This window comes from Taudactylus pleione, unplaced genomic scaffold, assembly GCF_031769625.1.
Source record: "Taudactylus pleione unplaced genomic scaffold, aTauple2 ptg000076l, whole genome shotgun sequence".
NCBI classification, from domain to species: domain Eukaryota; kingdom Metazoa; phylum Chordata; class Amphibia; order Anura; family Myobatrachidae; genus Taudactylus; species Taudactylus pleione.
In genome coordinates this window covers 596,197-610,018 of record NW_028284478.1, presented here as the reverse complement: position 1 = coordinate 610,018, position 13,822 = coordinate 596,197, and the positions used below count along the sequence as shown (strand labels likewise).

At 42.0% G+C, this 13,822-nt stretch overlaps 2 protein-coding genes across 5 annotated transcripts in view; one reads left to right on the top strand and one right to left on the bottom strand.

The window, feature by feature from the left end:
• LOC148532449 (uncharacterized) overlaps positions 1-1,883 on the top strand; it is an 88,640-nt gene extending 86,757 nt beyond the window's left edge. The window contains exon 8 of one of the 3 annotated variants that reach the window (XM_088467817.1): positions 467-1,883. In XM_088467817.1, coding sequence (XP_088323943.1) covers positions 467-1,020 — 554 coding nt within the window. In that variant the 3' untranslated portion in view covers positions 1,021-1,883. Of the gene's footprint in view, positions 1-166 lie in introns of all 3 variants that reach the window. The other 2 variants (XM_088467816.1, XM_088467815.1) reach the window with 2 other exon arrangements.
• LOC148532448 (uncharacterized) overlaps positions 1-13,822 on the bottom strand; it is a 163,235-nt gene that overhangs the window by 115,346 nt on the left and 34,067 nt on the right. The gene's annotated exons all lie outside the window — the stretch shown is intronic.

Here is a 13,822-nt window from a genome sequence, read left to right as displayed (position 1 = left end):
CAGTGTGTCTGTGCTATATAAAGTGCTTCTCATTATGTCTGTGCTATATAAAGTGCTTCTCAGTATGTCTGTGCTATATAACATGCTTCTCAGTATGTCTGTGCTACATAAAGTGCTTCTCAGTATGTCTGTGCTATATAAAGAGCTGTGAGTAATAATAATATAGTTATTGTATTTCCAGCAGATGGACGCACAAGCAGGAATGACTTGGAGGGAAATCCCGTCTTGTCTACAGATATTAAAATGGAAGATAACATCACACAGGAATCTCTAGGAGATAATCCCGTTACACTAAATTTACATCCAGTACCTCCCAGTGCAGCTATATCATCTGATCCCTCTAATTGTTACCAATGTTCTCCTGATAACCCAATTGTTACACATAGTGCAGCTTATACACCTATTAAAATATTTCCCTGTTCTGTGTGTGGGAAATGTTTTACACAGAAATCAGCTCTTGTTATACATCAGAGAAGTCACACAGGTGAGAAACCATTTCCATGCTCTGAGTGTGGGAAATGTTTTACTAACAAATCACATCTTGTTACACATTGGAAATGTCACACAGGAGAGAAACCATTTCCATGTTCTGTGTGTGGGAAATATTTTACACGAAAATCATCTCTTGTTACACATCAGAGAAGTCACACAGGTGTGAAGCCATTTCCATGTTCTGAGTGTGGGAAATGTTTTACACAGAAATCAGATCTTGTTTCGCATCAGAGACGTCACACAGGTGAGAAACCATTTTCATGCTCTGAGTGTGGGAAATGTTTTACAATGAAATCAGAACTTTTTAGACATCAGAGAAGACACACAGGTGAGAAACCATTTACATGCTCTGAGTGTGGGAAATGTTTTACATGGAAATCACAACTTGTTATACATGAGAGAAGTCACACAGGTGAGAAGCCATTTCCATGCTCTGAGTGTGGGAAATGTTTTATACAGAAATCACAACTTGTTAGACATCAGAGAAGTCACACAGGTGAGAGGTCATTTCCAGAGTGTGGGAAATAATTTACACGGAAATCACAACTTGTTAGACACAGGTGAGAGGCCATGTCAAGAGTGTGGGAAATATAGTACATGGAAATCAGATCTTGTTACACATAGGAGATATCACACAGGTGAGAAACTATTTCTATGCTCTGAGTGTGGAAAACGTTTTACACATAAATCAAACCTTGTTTGACATCAGCTGTGACACAGGAGAAAAGTATTTCTATGAGCTTATACAAAACAGGGCGGTAGCAACACTCCAATCACACAGTATATTAACATTTGAAGTTATTCCTCTGCAGATAATTGGGATGTGTGTCATTAATATAAAAAGAGGAGGGTGTACAGCATTAGGGAAATTTAAACTACAAATTATTATTGGGCTTAATAAAGATGCATTAAAATGTACAATATTTACTATGAACACTCCCAGAGGTGATGACAGACTTCGCCATCTGTGCCCTCAGGTGGTGATCTGGATAGACCAGAACAACTTCACCTGCTTCTACCGACCACCTAGATATATGTTATAATCCTCTGCATGACTTCACTCATCTGATTTTCAACCTTTTGTTTATCCATGTGCGTGTGTGTATATATGTACCCTTCAGCTAGTGTGTGTGTGTATATATATATATATATATATATATATATAATACATGGACTGAAGTCCGGCACTCCCTGTGTTCAATTCAATCACTTCAAACGCTGCGGTGCACTCCTAGGATGTTAACATCCAAATATAGAAAAGCAAAAGAAGGTGGCACTATATATATATAGAAAAGCAAAAGAAGGTGGCACTCTGCAGTCTTTCCAATAGCATGAAAAAGGTTAAATCTTTATTCCGACGTTTCGAGGGACAGCCCCTCGTCTTCAGGGATACATACACAATGAAAGGCTGTAGCACAGCCATATATATACAAACATAGACATATGTCTATGTTTGTATATATACGGCTGTGCTATAGCCTTTCTTTTGCTTTTATATATATATATATATATATATATATATGTATATATAAAAGTTTTATTATGCGATGTCATCCAAATCCAACCAGTGGTATACTGAGAACAGGCTCTCTGAGTCAATGTTCTACCCAGCGTACACCAACGGGAGGCCCGACTGGGGCCCTAACCCCCTAGTATGTCTTCTGGGATCCAAAGTTACCATTCTGTGAAGTTTTCATCCAAATTATGTGATGTCATCCAAATCCATCCAGTGGAAGGTCCAGAACAGGCTCCCTTGGTTAAAGTTGTGCCCGACGCACTCAGCTGTCACCAGGACCCTAATTTAGAGAATTTAGAGGTTGGGGTATGGAGATTAGAATCTCCCCTCTTTCAGCCCCTGCTTCCATCGCACCTTCTGCACCGTTCACACCCACACTTCTCCCTGCCTGCTTCCCTCTATCACCCCCCTGCCCTTCTCACTAACTGATTCCCTCTCACACCCTACACCACTAACTGCCTGTTTACCTCTCTCATCCCCTGCCGCTCTCTCTAACAGATTCCCTCTCACACCCTCCCCTTTCTCTGTTTTACTCTGACCTCACTATGCTGAAACAAAACCTGGAGCATTGTGTCCCGGCTGCTGTGCAGTTTAAAGTCAGGACCGGCCGTCAGCCAATCCTGGCTCGTGGACCGGCTCAGGCTGCCAATCAAAAGAAGGAGGCTTTTTAAATACAGTGCCGACAGTAAGCCAATAAGAAGCTGCCACTTGGCTTCTCATTGGCTGGCAGTCTGCAAGACGCCTTTGGCCGGTTGGCCAGTGCTTTCTTTAAATTGCATTGCAGCTGGAACCCGATGCTCCCAGCTCTGTACCAGCACCACCACCAATTGAGATGTGTCCCCAGCGGGACACATCTCCAGACAATGCCACTGCTGTTCCAGGGCTGGGATCCCATACTCCATCCCAGGGCCGGTACATTCTCTACTGTGGCAAATAGGAAGTGGCGGAATGTCATGCCACCCCACTTCCACCACTGTGTGTGTATATATTGTGATAGGATCACTGGTAAAGTGTTCAGTGGTAGATACATTTGTCCTAGGTTTTTGACCTGTGTTCTAAAAGTCTGCAGTGAAGCAGATTTGAGTGTCGGCTTTTTGAAAAACCGGTTTGGGTCATGGGGGTGTGGATGTGAGGAGAGGGAGGGCTCCATCCACAGGCCACTCCAGTTTTTGGCCTGTTAGTAGGCTCATTACGGTCTGCACCTGGAACTGGCTGATATAGGCTGTGTGAGATTGTAAGCTAGTGTCTCATACCTGGGAGAGCAAGCAGACTGGCTGGCTCAGAGACACTTGGTGAAAAATACCTGTAAGTTTTGTGCATACCCTTGTGTTGATGGTGGAGGCAGTAGGCCCCACTATTTCATTAGAGAGGGAACCTCTTGTCTAGTTAGCGCCCAGACGGGCTAGCGTTTACTTTTATGCTTTGTTTTTCCTTTTACGTTGCACAATAAAGACGTGCCAACCAGCTAGTACGAGACCCCAGACTGGTGTACTATTTTTCCGGCTGCTGTGTGTGTGAAGAGGGAGTCCATCTACCCCAGGAGAGGGACCCCTAATCCGGTCGTATTACAATATATATATATATATATAAAGAGAAAATGTTCTGCACAAGTTGGGGCCAGGGAGACTGCTCTGTACAGATGTGCCCAACTAGTGTGTTGTCAATGGCGCTACGCATAGTGCGAGGCACACTCCCGTGGTCAGAGATGTGCATGCAAGCGCGCCATCAGAGAAATAAATGGTGCACACTGCGATCGCTCCATAGCGTGCCATAACGTGGGGAATAGCATGGTGCATGTATGTGGCGCGATCAGCTACAATGAACCTGGACGCATCTGTATTTTCCAGTGCTCTGCTGAACCTATGCAACATTGATAGTGTATTCTGATGTCACTGCCGTGACAAAGCTCCTGGGTGGGACAGAAACATTGGGGCATGATATGTACATGTGATTTTGGTTTTTGTTTGGACAATAAATGCACTGTTATATTAGTCTGGTGAGTGCCATAATTTCTGTACAGAATCTGTGTGTGTGTGTGTGTGTGTGTGTGTGTGTGTGTGTATCTATATATATATATATATATATATACTGTATCTATAAAATTGTATGGCTTGCAAAAGTATTTGGCCATGGAAAATAATTGATAATAAAAGACAAAATGTAGTGAAATTATGAAAATATTCATAATAATGTTTCACGTGATATTATAGCTAAACATTAACATTTATTATATCTAATTATATAAATTGTATAACAAATTTCAGATTAAATTTGACTTTCATTAATGTGTCCTCCTTTGGTGCGTTTCACTGCTTCACATGATTTGGGCATTCGAGACACCAACTTTTCTAAAGTTTGCTAAGTTCTGCCTTTCCAAGCCTCGTTCAGGCATTCCCATAAGTTTTCAGTATTTTTTGGAGCCATTCCACTAACTTTCATATCTAATTCATCCCAGAGTTTCTTAATTGAGATCAGGTGACGTAGGAGGCAGGGATTGAGATCAGGTGACTGAGGAAGCAAGAATTGAGATCAGGTGACTGAGGAGACAAGGATTGAGATCAGGTGACTAAGGAAGCAAGAATTGAGATCAGGTGACGTAGGAGGCAGGGATTGAGAATAGGTGACTGAGGAGACAAGGATTGAGATCAGGTGACTGAGGAGACAAGGATTGAGATCAGGTGACTAAGGAAGCAAGAATTGAGATCAGGTGACTGAGGAGGCAGGGATTGAGATCAGGTGATTTAGGTAGCAGGAATTAAGATCATGTGACTGAGGAAAGGATTGAGATCATGTGACTGAGGAGGAAAGGATTGAGATCAGGTGACTGAGGAGGCAGGGATTGAGATCAGGTGACTGAGGAGGAAAGGATTGAGATCAGGTGACTGAGGAGGAAAGGATTGAGATCAGGTGACTGAGGAGGAAAGGATTGAGATCAGGTGACTGAGGAGGAAAGGATTGAGATCATGTGACTGAGGAGGAAAGGATTGAGATCAGGTGACTGAGGAGGCAATGACATAATTTGTAGAACTTTCTGCTTTACTTTTTAAACAACAGATACACAGTTTAGATGTGTTCTTAGTGTTATTATGTTGTTGCATGATGAACCCCTTTGCAATATTTCGAGTTCCACTCGGTACAGCGTGATGTACTAAAATACTGTGGTATTGTTTCTTAACCATAGTTGTTATTTTCATTAAATCTCTGATCTTTCCTCCACAAAAACTACCCCAAATCTCGACATGACCACCACCCTGTTTATCTGTATGACTTATACAATTATCTAACACACGTTCTCTGACCAGTCTTCAAACCTACTGACGTCTTCTGGTTCTGAAAGGCTCAAATTTGGACTTGTCTGTCCAAAATACTTTTTTCCACTGATTCAGTGTCCAATACCGCGGTTTTACTTTATTTTCAGGCCTCAACAACTGTTTTCTGCAAACTATGTGACCATTTAGACCTATATTATGCTGGCGTCTTTTAACTATCAACTGATACTGGAGCTTGTCTAATTTTATTGCGTTCTTTGATTTCAGCTGCTGGGAATATTGAGTTTCGCTTACTCATTACAATAATTATTTCTTCGGGGTCCACAGGGATACCATGGGGAATATTATGGTTGGAAGAGCAGGCACCAAATACTGTAGTTAAAGCTTTAGCTCCCAAAATACTCCGGTTCCTCCTCCATATATACCCCGTCAGTTTGTTGTTTGGTGCGGCAGGATTCAGACGCACCTTTGTAACAGGAGGACTGCTTAGAGGTAGGCGCTCCCCTGGCAGCTCCTCCCCCGACCCATACGCAGTCCCTATGAGGATTTCATGTGTCTGGGTTGCTTCATCTACCGTCCACGTGTATGAGACGCTCATGGTCCATGCATTGCACCCAGTAGCTGTGGTCTCATGAAGGTCTGGGTCAGTCTCCCTTTATACCTCTCCCTTGGTTAAGGTTTACAGTGCTCTATGTCCTACAATTCCTTTGCATTGCTGTAGTGCAGTGATTCCCAACCTCGGTCCTCAAGGCACACTAACAGTCCTGGTATTAGTGATATCCATGTTTCAGCACAGGTGGTTAAATTAAAATAACTGAGGTACTAATTGTCACCTGTGCTCAAGTAGGCTATCCTTAAAACATGGACTTAGTGTGCCTTGAAGACCGTGGTTCGGAACCCCTGCTGTAGTGGATTTAGAGCCAATTGTAATTATATTACATGTGCATTGTAAGTGACTGTTTGCTGCTGACTGATACTTTTTTATTATTTCTATCTGTCAATTATAACTTATTTCTTTCTGTAGTACTTCACATTAATTGAGATTTTGTGAAGACTGTCCCATAACTTTGCAATTTTGCATTTACTTTGACTATGTCAAAAGATAAGGCAGAGGGGGAGCCACCTATGCTGGTTTCTGTAAGAGTGTTCTGGTGTAAGATTGTTCTTCCTTCTCTTTCCTTCTCCTGCCTTTAGGCTTGTTAACTAAACTGAAGACCTATGGCTAGGGGTGGGGTATATATGGAGGAGGACCCAGGGCATTCTGGGAGCTAAAGCTTTAGCCGTTTGGTGCCTTATCTTCCAACCATAATATACCCCATGGTATCCCTGTGGACCCTATGGACCTCAATGAAAAGGAGTTATCTAGGTAAGTCTACCATAACTCTATATTGTCACGACCAGGGTTTCTCGGAATGCCGGTCAGCAGGTAATACCTGTGAGGACACTATGGCGAGGGGCGTCTGGCGGGGTGCATTGGCTGTGCGTGGTCCTGTGTGGGCACTGGGTATTTAAGGGAGTGCCAAGCTTCCTTTCATTAACAGTGCAACGTGTTTCTCAGCGAGAGCTGAGAGAGAGTTCCTGTGCTCACTTACCTGCCTGTTGGAATCATTAACTAAGCCTGCTTCACCCTGCCTGTTCCAGCCCCGCTGGATTCTCCTACATCCTCCATTGCCTCTCCCTTGCCTGAGTACCTGTGTCAGCTGTTACCCTGCACCTTGCCTCCACTTGCATTTCCACTGGATAATATTTCCTCAGCCTGCACTTCATTTCAATCTCACAAAACCTGGAATACTGGACTGCCTTCTGTCTATCACTACCTGAACTTTTTCCCATTGCCTCACTACAGTTCCCAAGTGCACTTTAGTGCTATGCCTGGACTTTTTGTTTTGCCACATTCATGTCTGTTAAGCCACTCATTAAAAGCTACACATTTACTTTTAAACCTGCTTCAGTGTCTGCTCCTATTACCACCCCGGGTTCACAACAAAACCAGAACCTCACATATATTTATCTTCCCTTTTAGGGGGCAGTTAAAGTTGATATTCATTAAGATAGAGCAATATAAGTAACCATATAAGCTTTGCATGCTAGTGTATGTATGTATGTATATATATATATATGAATCCAAATGGTCCGACACACCCAATACAGTATTAGAGATATATATATATATATATATATATATATATATATACACTACCGTACAAAAGTTTGGGGTCACCCAGACAATTTCGTGTTTTACATAAAAACTGACTTATTTTTCAAATGAGCTGCACAATGAATAGAAGATATAGTCAAGACATTGGCAAGGTTAGAAATAATGATTTTTATTTGAAATAATAATTTTGTCCTTCAAACTTTGCTTTCATCAAAGAATGCTCCTTTTGCAGCAATTACAGCATTGCTGACTTTTGGCATTCTAGCTGTTAATTTGTTGAGGTAATCTGAAGAAATTTCACCCCACGCTTCCTGAAGCCCCGCTCACAAGTTGGATTGGCTTGATGGGCACTTAATGCGTACCATATGGTCAAGCTGCTCCCACAACAGCTCAATGGGGTTGAGATCTGGTGACTGCACTGGCCACTCCGTTACAGACAGAATACCAGCTGCCTGCTTCTTCCCTAAATAGACGAGGCCATTGACCTGTTGGAGGAGGAAATTGGCTCCAATCAAGCGCTGTCCACAGGGTATGGCGTTGCAAAATGGAGTGATAGCTTTCCTTATTCAAAATCCCTTTAACCTTGTACAAATCTCCCACTTTACCAGAACCCAAGCAGCCCCAGACCATCTCATTACCTCCACCATACTTGACAGATGGTGTCAGGCACTCTTCCAGCATCTTTTCACTTGTTCTGCATCTCACAAATGTTCTTCTGTGTGATCCAAACACCTCAAGCTTTGATTTGTCTGTCCATAACACTTTTTTCCAATCTTCCTCTGTCCAATGTCTGTGTTCTTTTGCCCATATTAATCTTTTCCTTTTATTGGCCAGTCTCAGATATGGCTTTTTCTTTGCCACTCTGCCTAGAAGGCCAGTATCCCGGAGTCGCCTTTTCACTGTAGATGTTGACACTGGCGTTTTGCGGGTACCATTTAATGAAGCTGCCAGTTGAGGACTTGTGAGGCGTCTATTTCTCAAACTAGATACTCTAATGTACTTGTCTTCTTGCACAGTTGTGCACCGGGGCCTCCCACTTCTCTTTCTACTCTGGTTAGAGCCTGTTTGTGCTGTTCTGTGAAGGTAGTAGTACACACCGTAGTAGGAAATGTTCAGTTTCTTGGCAATTTCTCTCATGGAATAGCTTTCAGTTCTAAGAACAAGAATAGACTGTCAAGTTTCACATGAAAGTTCTCTTTTTTTGGCCATTTAGAGAGTATAATCGAACCCACAAATTTGATGCTCCACATACTCAACTAGCTCAAAGGAAGGCCAGTTTCATAGCTTCTCTAATGAGCAAACCCGTTTTCAGCTGTGCTAACATAATTGCACAAGAACACTGGAGTGATGGTTGCTGAAAATGGGCCTATATACAGCTATGTAGATATTCCTTTAAAAAACAGACATTTGCAGCTAGTATAGTCATTTACCACAATAACAATGTATAGAGTGTATTTCTGATTCATTTAATGTTATCTTTATTGAAAAAAACAGTGCTTTTCTTTCACAAATAAGGAAACTTCTAAGTGATTCCAAACTTTTGAACGGTAGCGTGTGTGTGTGTGTGTGTGTGTGTGTGTGTGTGTGTATATATATATATATATATATATATATATATATATATATATATAAAGAGAGTTGGGTGGGCAGCACTACTCCCGTCAACTTGTAGTAAAGCTTAGGCCCCAGGTTTGTTTGGTCAATTTTTCAGAGCTATATCATAGAGTTCTCTCATCAAGATACATAGCATGAGACACCTTTTATAGCAACACCACAACTGATCAGACGCCGGCAGTTTGTCACTGAGGGGTGTGTGTGTGTATATATATATAAATGTCCAAGTAGTGAATGGCACTCCCACGTAATGTATAGCAGCCTGGGTGCCCTCTGTGGATAGTCAGAAACTATCCCAATGTACCACATCAATCAGTGGCACTCCAAAAGAATTCACAGAAATGCAGGTTAGTATCACCGTTTCGATGCTCTAATGCATCGTTTCCAAGATTACAAAATACATCTGTTGAATCGTAAATAAACCTTTAATACATTCCAGCCTATAAACCTCTAAGATTCACCTGCCTAGAACCTCTAAGACAAAACCTGCCTATACCTTCTAAAACCACAAGATGTCACTAATTAGCGCTGTGTTTAATTATACCTTTAACAAAACTCTAAGACAGTTGAATAGCGGTCCAACGCGCTAAAGATTATTATTCAGGTAAGAGTACAGATGTTACCACGCTATGATCCAACAATGAGCGCAAAATAAATTGTACAAATATTATGTCATAAGGTACAGCCAATACATACGCGTGGGACCAGGTACCGGCATCAATAATGAGACCACCGTCGAACAGCATAACAGGAACACTGCAGACTGGCATCTTGTTTCAGAGCACTCACATATATACCCGTACTGGGATAAGCAATACAATAGAACACTTTGGCAGGTTCTCATTGGTTCCTCTTCTTGCTTCTTCCGTTACGGTACAATTCATAGGTCAGTGCAAAGACACAACCCAGCCTCTAACAGCCTGATTGTGTTCACCTTCCCGCTGCATAATAAATCTAATCTAACTATGGCATACAACATTTCAAGAAGTTATTCTCTCTAACATTCATATTTCATAGCTGCATGTTCTGATCTTCTCACCGATGCCACCGGAACGCTGTGGGAACAAAGTAGATCAGTACGGCACCAAACACGGTCCAATTGTCATTTACTAAGCCATAGTTACAGAAAACATTCATTTCTTTATATGCTAGCATTGCGACTAAACCAAGTAATAATTATCCTTTTTGCGTTATGGGACCATTGCTTTTAAATGTATGTATGCGGGGAGAAACAGCACTGAATTGTGTTGTGCGTCTGAGGATCAGTGGGGCACTCAGCGAGCAGCACTAAGCTGGAAGGGCATCTATGTGTGTGTGTGGCCATGCCAGTATGATTTTGGGAAGGATCACTAAAAAGCTTACTGTGTTCTGTTTAACATTGTGTGTATGAGTTGCAGGGAATTTTGCTACTTTTCAAATATAGTCTGTGTGTGATATCATACACGTAAGTCCATGCATGATGGGCCACATGCACACACATACATATATATATATATATATATGCACACACACATATATATATATATATATATATATATACACAAGCACACATGTATTTTTCTGATGTTTTTAAACTGCAATTGCAAAATGTGTTTATACAGTGAATTTAGTTCTCATACAGGGTGGAGGCTCCCAGCAGTGCAGTCGGAGCCCCACTCTTTATTCTGCTTGTTTTGGTTGTGGGGATGGTGTGTAGCTCCATAGCTAGGCTACATTACAATTGCCACAGCTCATATATTCTTAAGTAAAAATGCTCATAGCACCACAGTATATTGTGTCGTGTTATGGTATAGGGATTTTCTCCAGGATGGGCTTTGTATAGGATTCCAAATGCTAATAAGTTAGTGTTTATGTGTTAAACACTGTCTGCATGCATTTGAGGGAAGGCTGACTATCTATTTTTTTTTTACAAAATAGTGCTGTGAGATTTTATCATGTTGGGAAGTTATTTTTATGTGTGCTGAAAACTTTCAGTATGTGTTGGGGAAGATTATTAAAAAGCTGTTCGTGTTACTTTTTAGCAACTTTGTGTGCTGAATAGCTAAATTGCGACTTTTTAGCAATATGGCGCTGTGTTGGTATTATGTATTTTTGGCAAGATGGCGCTGTGTAAGCTTTCTTTTTCTAAAATGGAGTCTTGCTGCCATTCGCAAGATGGTGTCTTTCAGGTTTTCTAGATTGCAAACAGATTCTGTCTTACCCAATTATCCGGTTTCGACAGTCCACCCTTTGATAGCCAATCAAGCGCTATCACAACCTATTCTGAATCTGTTTAGCCATGCATGAGAATATACCGTTCAATGTTATTATGGTATGACACAGTGTGGTCATTTGAACCATTCAGATAATGCATCTCTGGGAGGGACATAAAACTGCCCTCATACGCACACCGCGGATCCTTAAGGGATCATAGGAAAGATGTGGGGATGTACCTATCCTATAAGGGGAGCCTTGAAAGGGGTTGGGACTGCATTACCTAAGATGACTTAAAACAACATAAACATTATATCCATACACGACCACTCAAACTCAGGCTACATTGTTATACACTACATCATAACTCAGGATTGTAATACAGTTCTTCCTTAGTATTGTTGTTCATATTTTCACAACAATTTACTGTACTGAAATTGGACCGGCACTCCGCTGGTTTGGTATAGCACTCCTCCTCTCGATTTCACTCCATTACACCAGCATCAGCTCCCGCCTCCTCCATCTATCCTCCGTCACAAGAACCAGGAATCTCCAGATAAACCAATCATGATGGAAATTCTGAAAGAAGAGTACACACATGAACACAGCAGAACGGTTCTTTTGCTGTGACACTGATCTACAATTTTCTTTTAGCTCAGGTTTCTCACTGTCACCTTTTAATTTTTCCGGAACAGGTTTGCAATTGCCAGATCCTCATTATTTGCTTCAACTCTGCCCTGCTTCTCCACCGGTTGATTAACCTTTCTGAGTGGCATGGACCCAGGTGTCTCTCTCGGCCACCTTCAAGGATGTGGCACTCGTCAACAGCACCTGGTACGGCCCCTCCCATCGATCTATTAGGCAACCTGAGCGTAAAAAATTTCGGACCATAACATATTCTCCAGGTTTGACATCATGACAGTTTATCTCTGGCATATCGGGTGACAACAATTTAAATTTCTGCTGTTGCTGCAACTGTTTGCTCATTGTTATAAGATACTTAACAGTGACCTCGCTGTTACTCTTCACATCTTTCTGTGGGCTTATAATTAAATGAGGTTGTCTACCAAACAGTATTTCAAATGGGGACAGATTAAGTGGAGGCCTAGGAGTGGTCCTTATGCTATGTAGGACCAAAGGTAGTGCTTCTGGCCATGCTAGTCCAGTCTCAGCCATGATCTTACTTAATTTGTTTTTAATAGTGCCGTTCACTCTCTCTACCTTGGCACTGGCTTGGGGTCGATATGGGGTGTGGAGTTTGCTATCAATACCCATCAATTTACACATTATCTGGAAGACGTCCCCGGTGAAATGGGTACCCCTATCACTTTCAATCATTCTAGGGATACCATACCTGCATACAAATTCCTGTACAATCTTTTTAGCAGTGAATACAGCAGTATTAGTGGCCGCTGGGTATGCCTCTACCCAATTAGAAAATACATCGGTTCAAACTAACACATACTTGAGATTCCTGCAGGGTGGTAATTGGATGAAATCAATTTGTACTACCTGGAAAGGACCGTCAGTCGGGGGAATGTGGGATGGTTCATTAGGGATCGTTTTCCCTATGTTCTTCCTCAAACAGGTCAGACAGGACATTGCTCTCTTTTCTGCTTGTGAAGAAAAACCCGGTGCGTACCAATATGCCTTCACTAACTTACACATACCTTGTTTTCCCAAGTGAGTCAGTCCGTGCGCTGCCTCTGCCAGGCTTGGGTAATACACCTTAGGTGCCACCGGCTTACCTTGTCCGTCCCTCCAGAGTCCAGAGGGCTCTTGCCCACATCCCTTAGACTTCCAGGTTGCTTTCTCTTGGGTAGAACACAAATTTTGCATCTCAATTAATTTCTGCATGTCAACTGTTTGGAAAACCATTACTTGTTCTATGGGTACATTTGTTTTTAAACCTGCTGCCCACTTGTCAGCTTCATCCGCCCTGTTGTTGCCCAATTATACCGGATCTTCCTCACATGTGTGGGCTTTACACTTTCATTTTGGGCAACTGAATTGCTTTTAATAATCCTTTTATGTGTCTGGAATGTGCGACTGGTGTGCCTGCTGCTGTCATAAAAATTCTCAGACGCCATAGAGCTCCGAAATCGCGAACCACCCCGAACGCATACCTAGAGTCTGTTTAAATGTTAGCAGATTTGCATGCTGCCAATTCTCAGTGCTACTAAGCACTCAGTGCTAGTGCACACGCTCTTCTCAGTGCTACTAACTCTGCCACTTGGGCTGAGTGAGGAGGACCAAGAGGTTCAGCTTCTATGATGTCTGTGTCATCTACAACAGCATAACCTGTACATAACTCACCTGTGTCCGTTTGTCTATGGCAACTTCCATCTGTGTAAAATGTCACATCTGCATTCTCTAAAGGTATGTCACGTATGTCAGGTCTAGCGGTAAAGGTCTGGTTAAGATAATCCATACAATCATGCATATCAATACCTTTGCAAAACTCACTTTCTACCAGAGACTCATCCTCCACCCTTTGTGCATTCTTATGCACATACAGTAAGTACGTTGCTGGATTTAATGTATTACACTGCTTTATAGTGATGTTTGAGGGTGCTATTA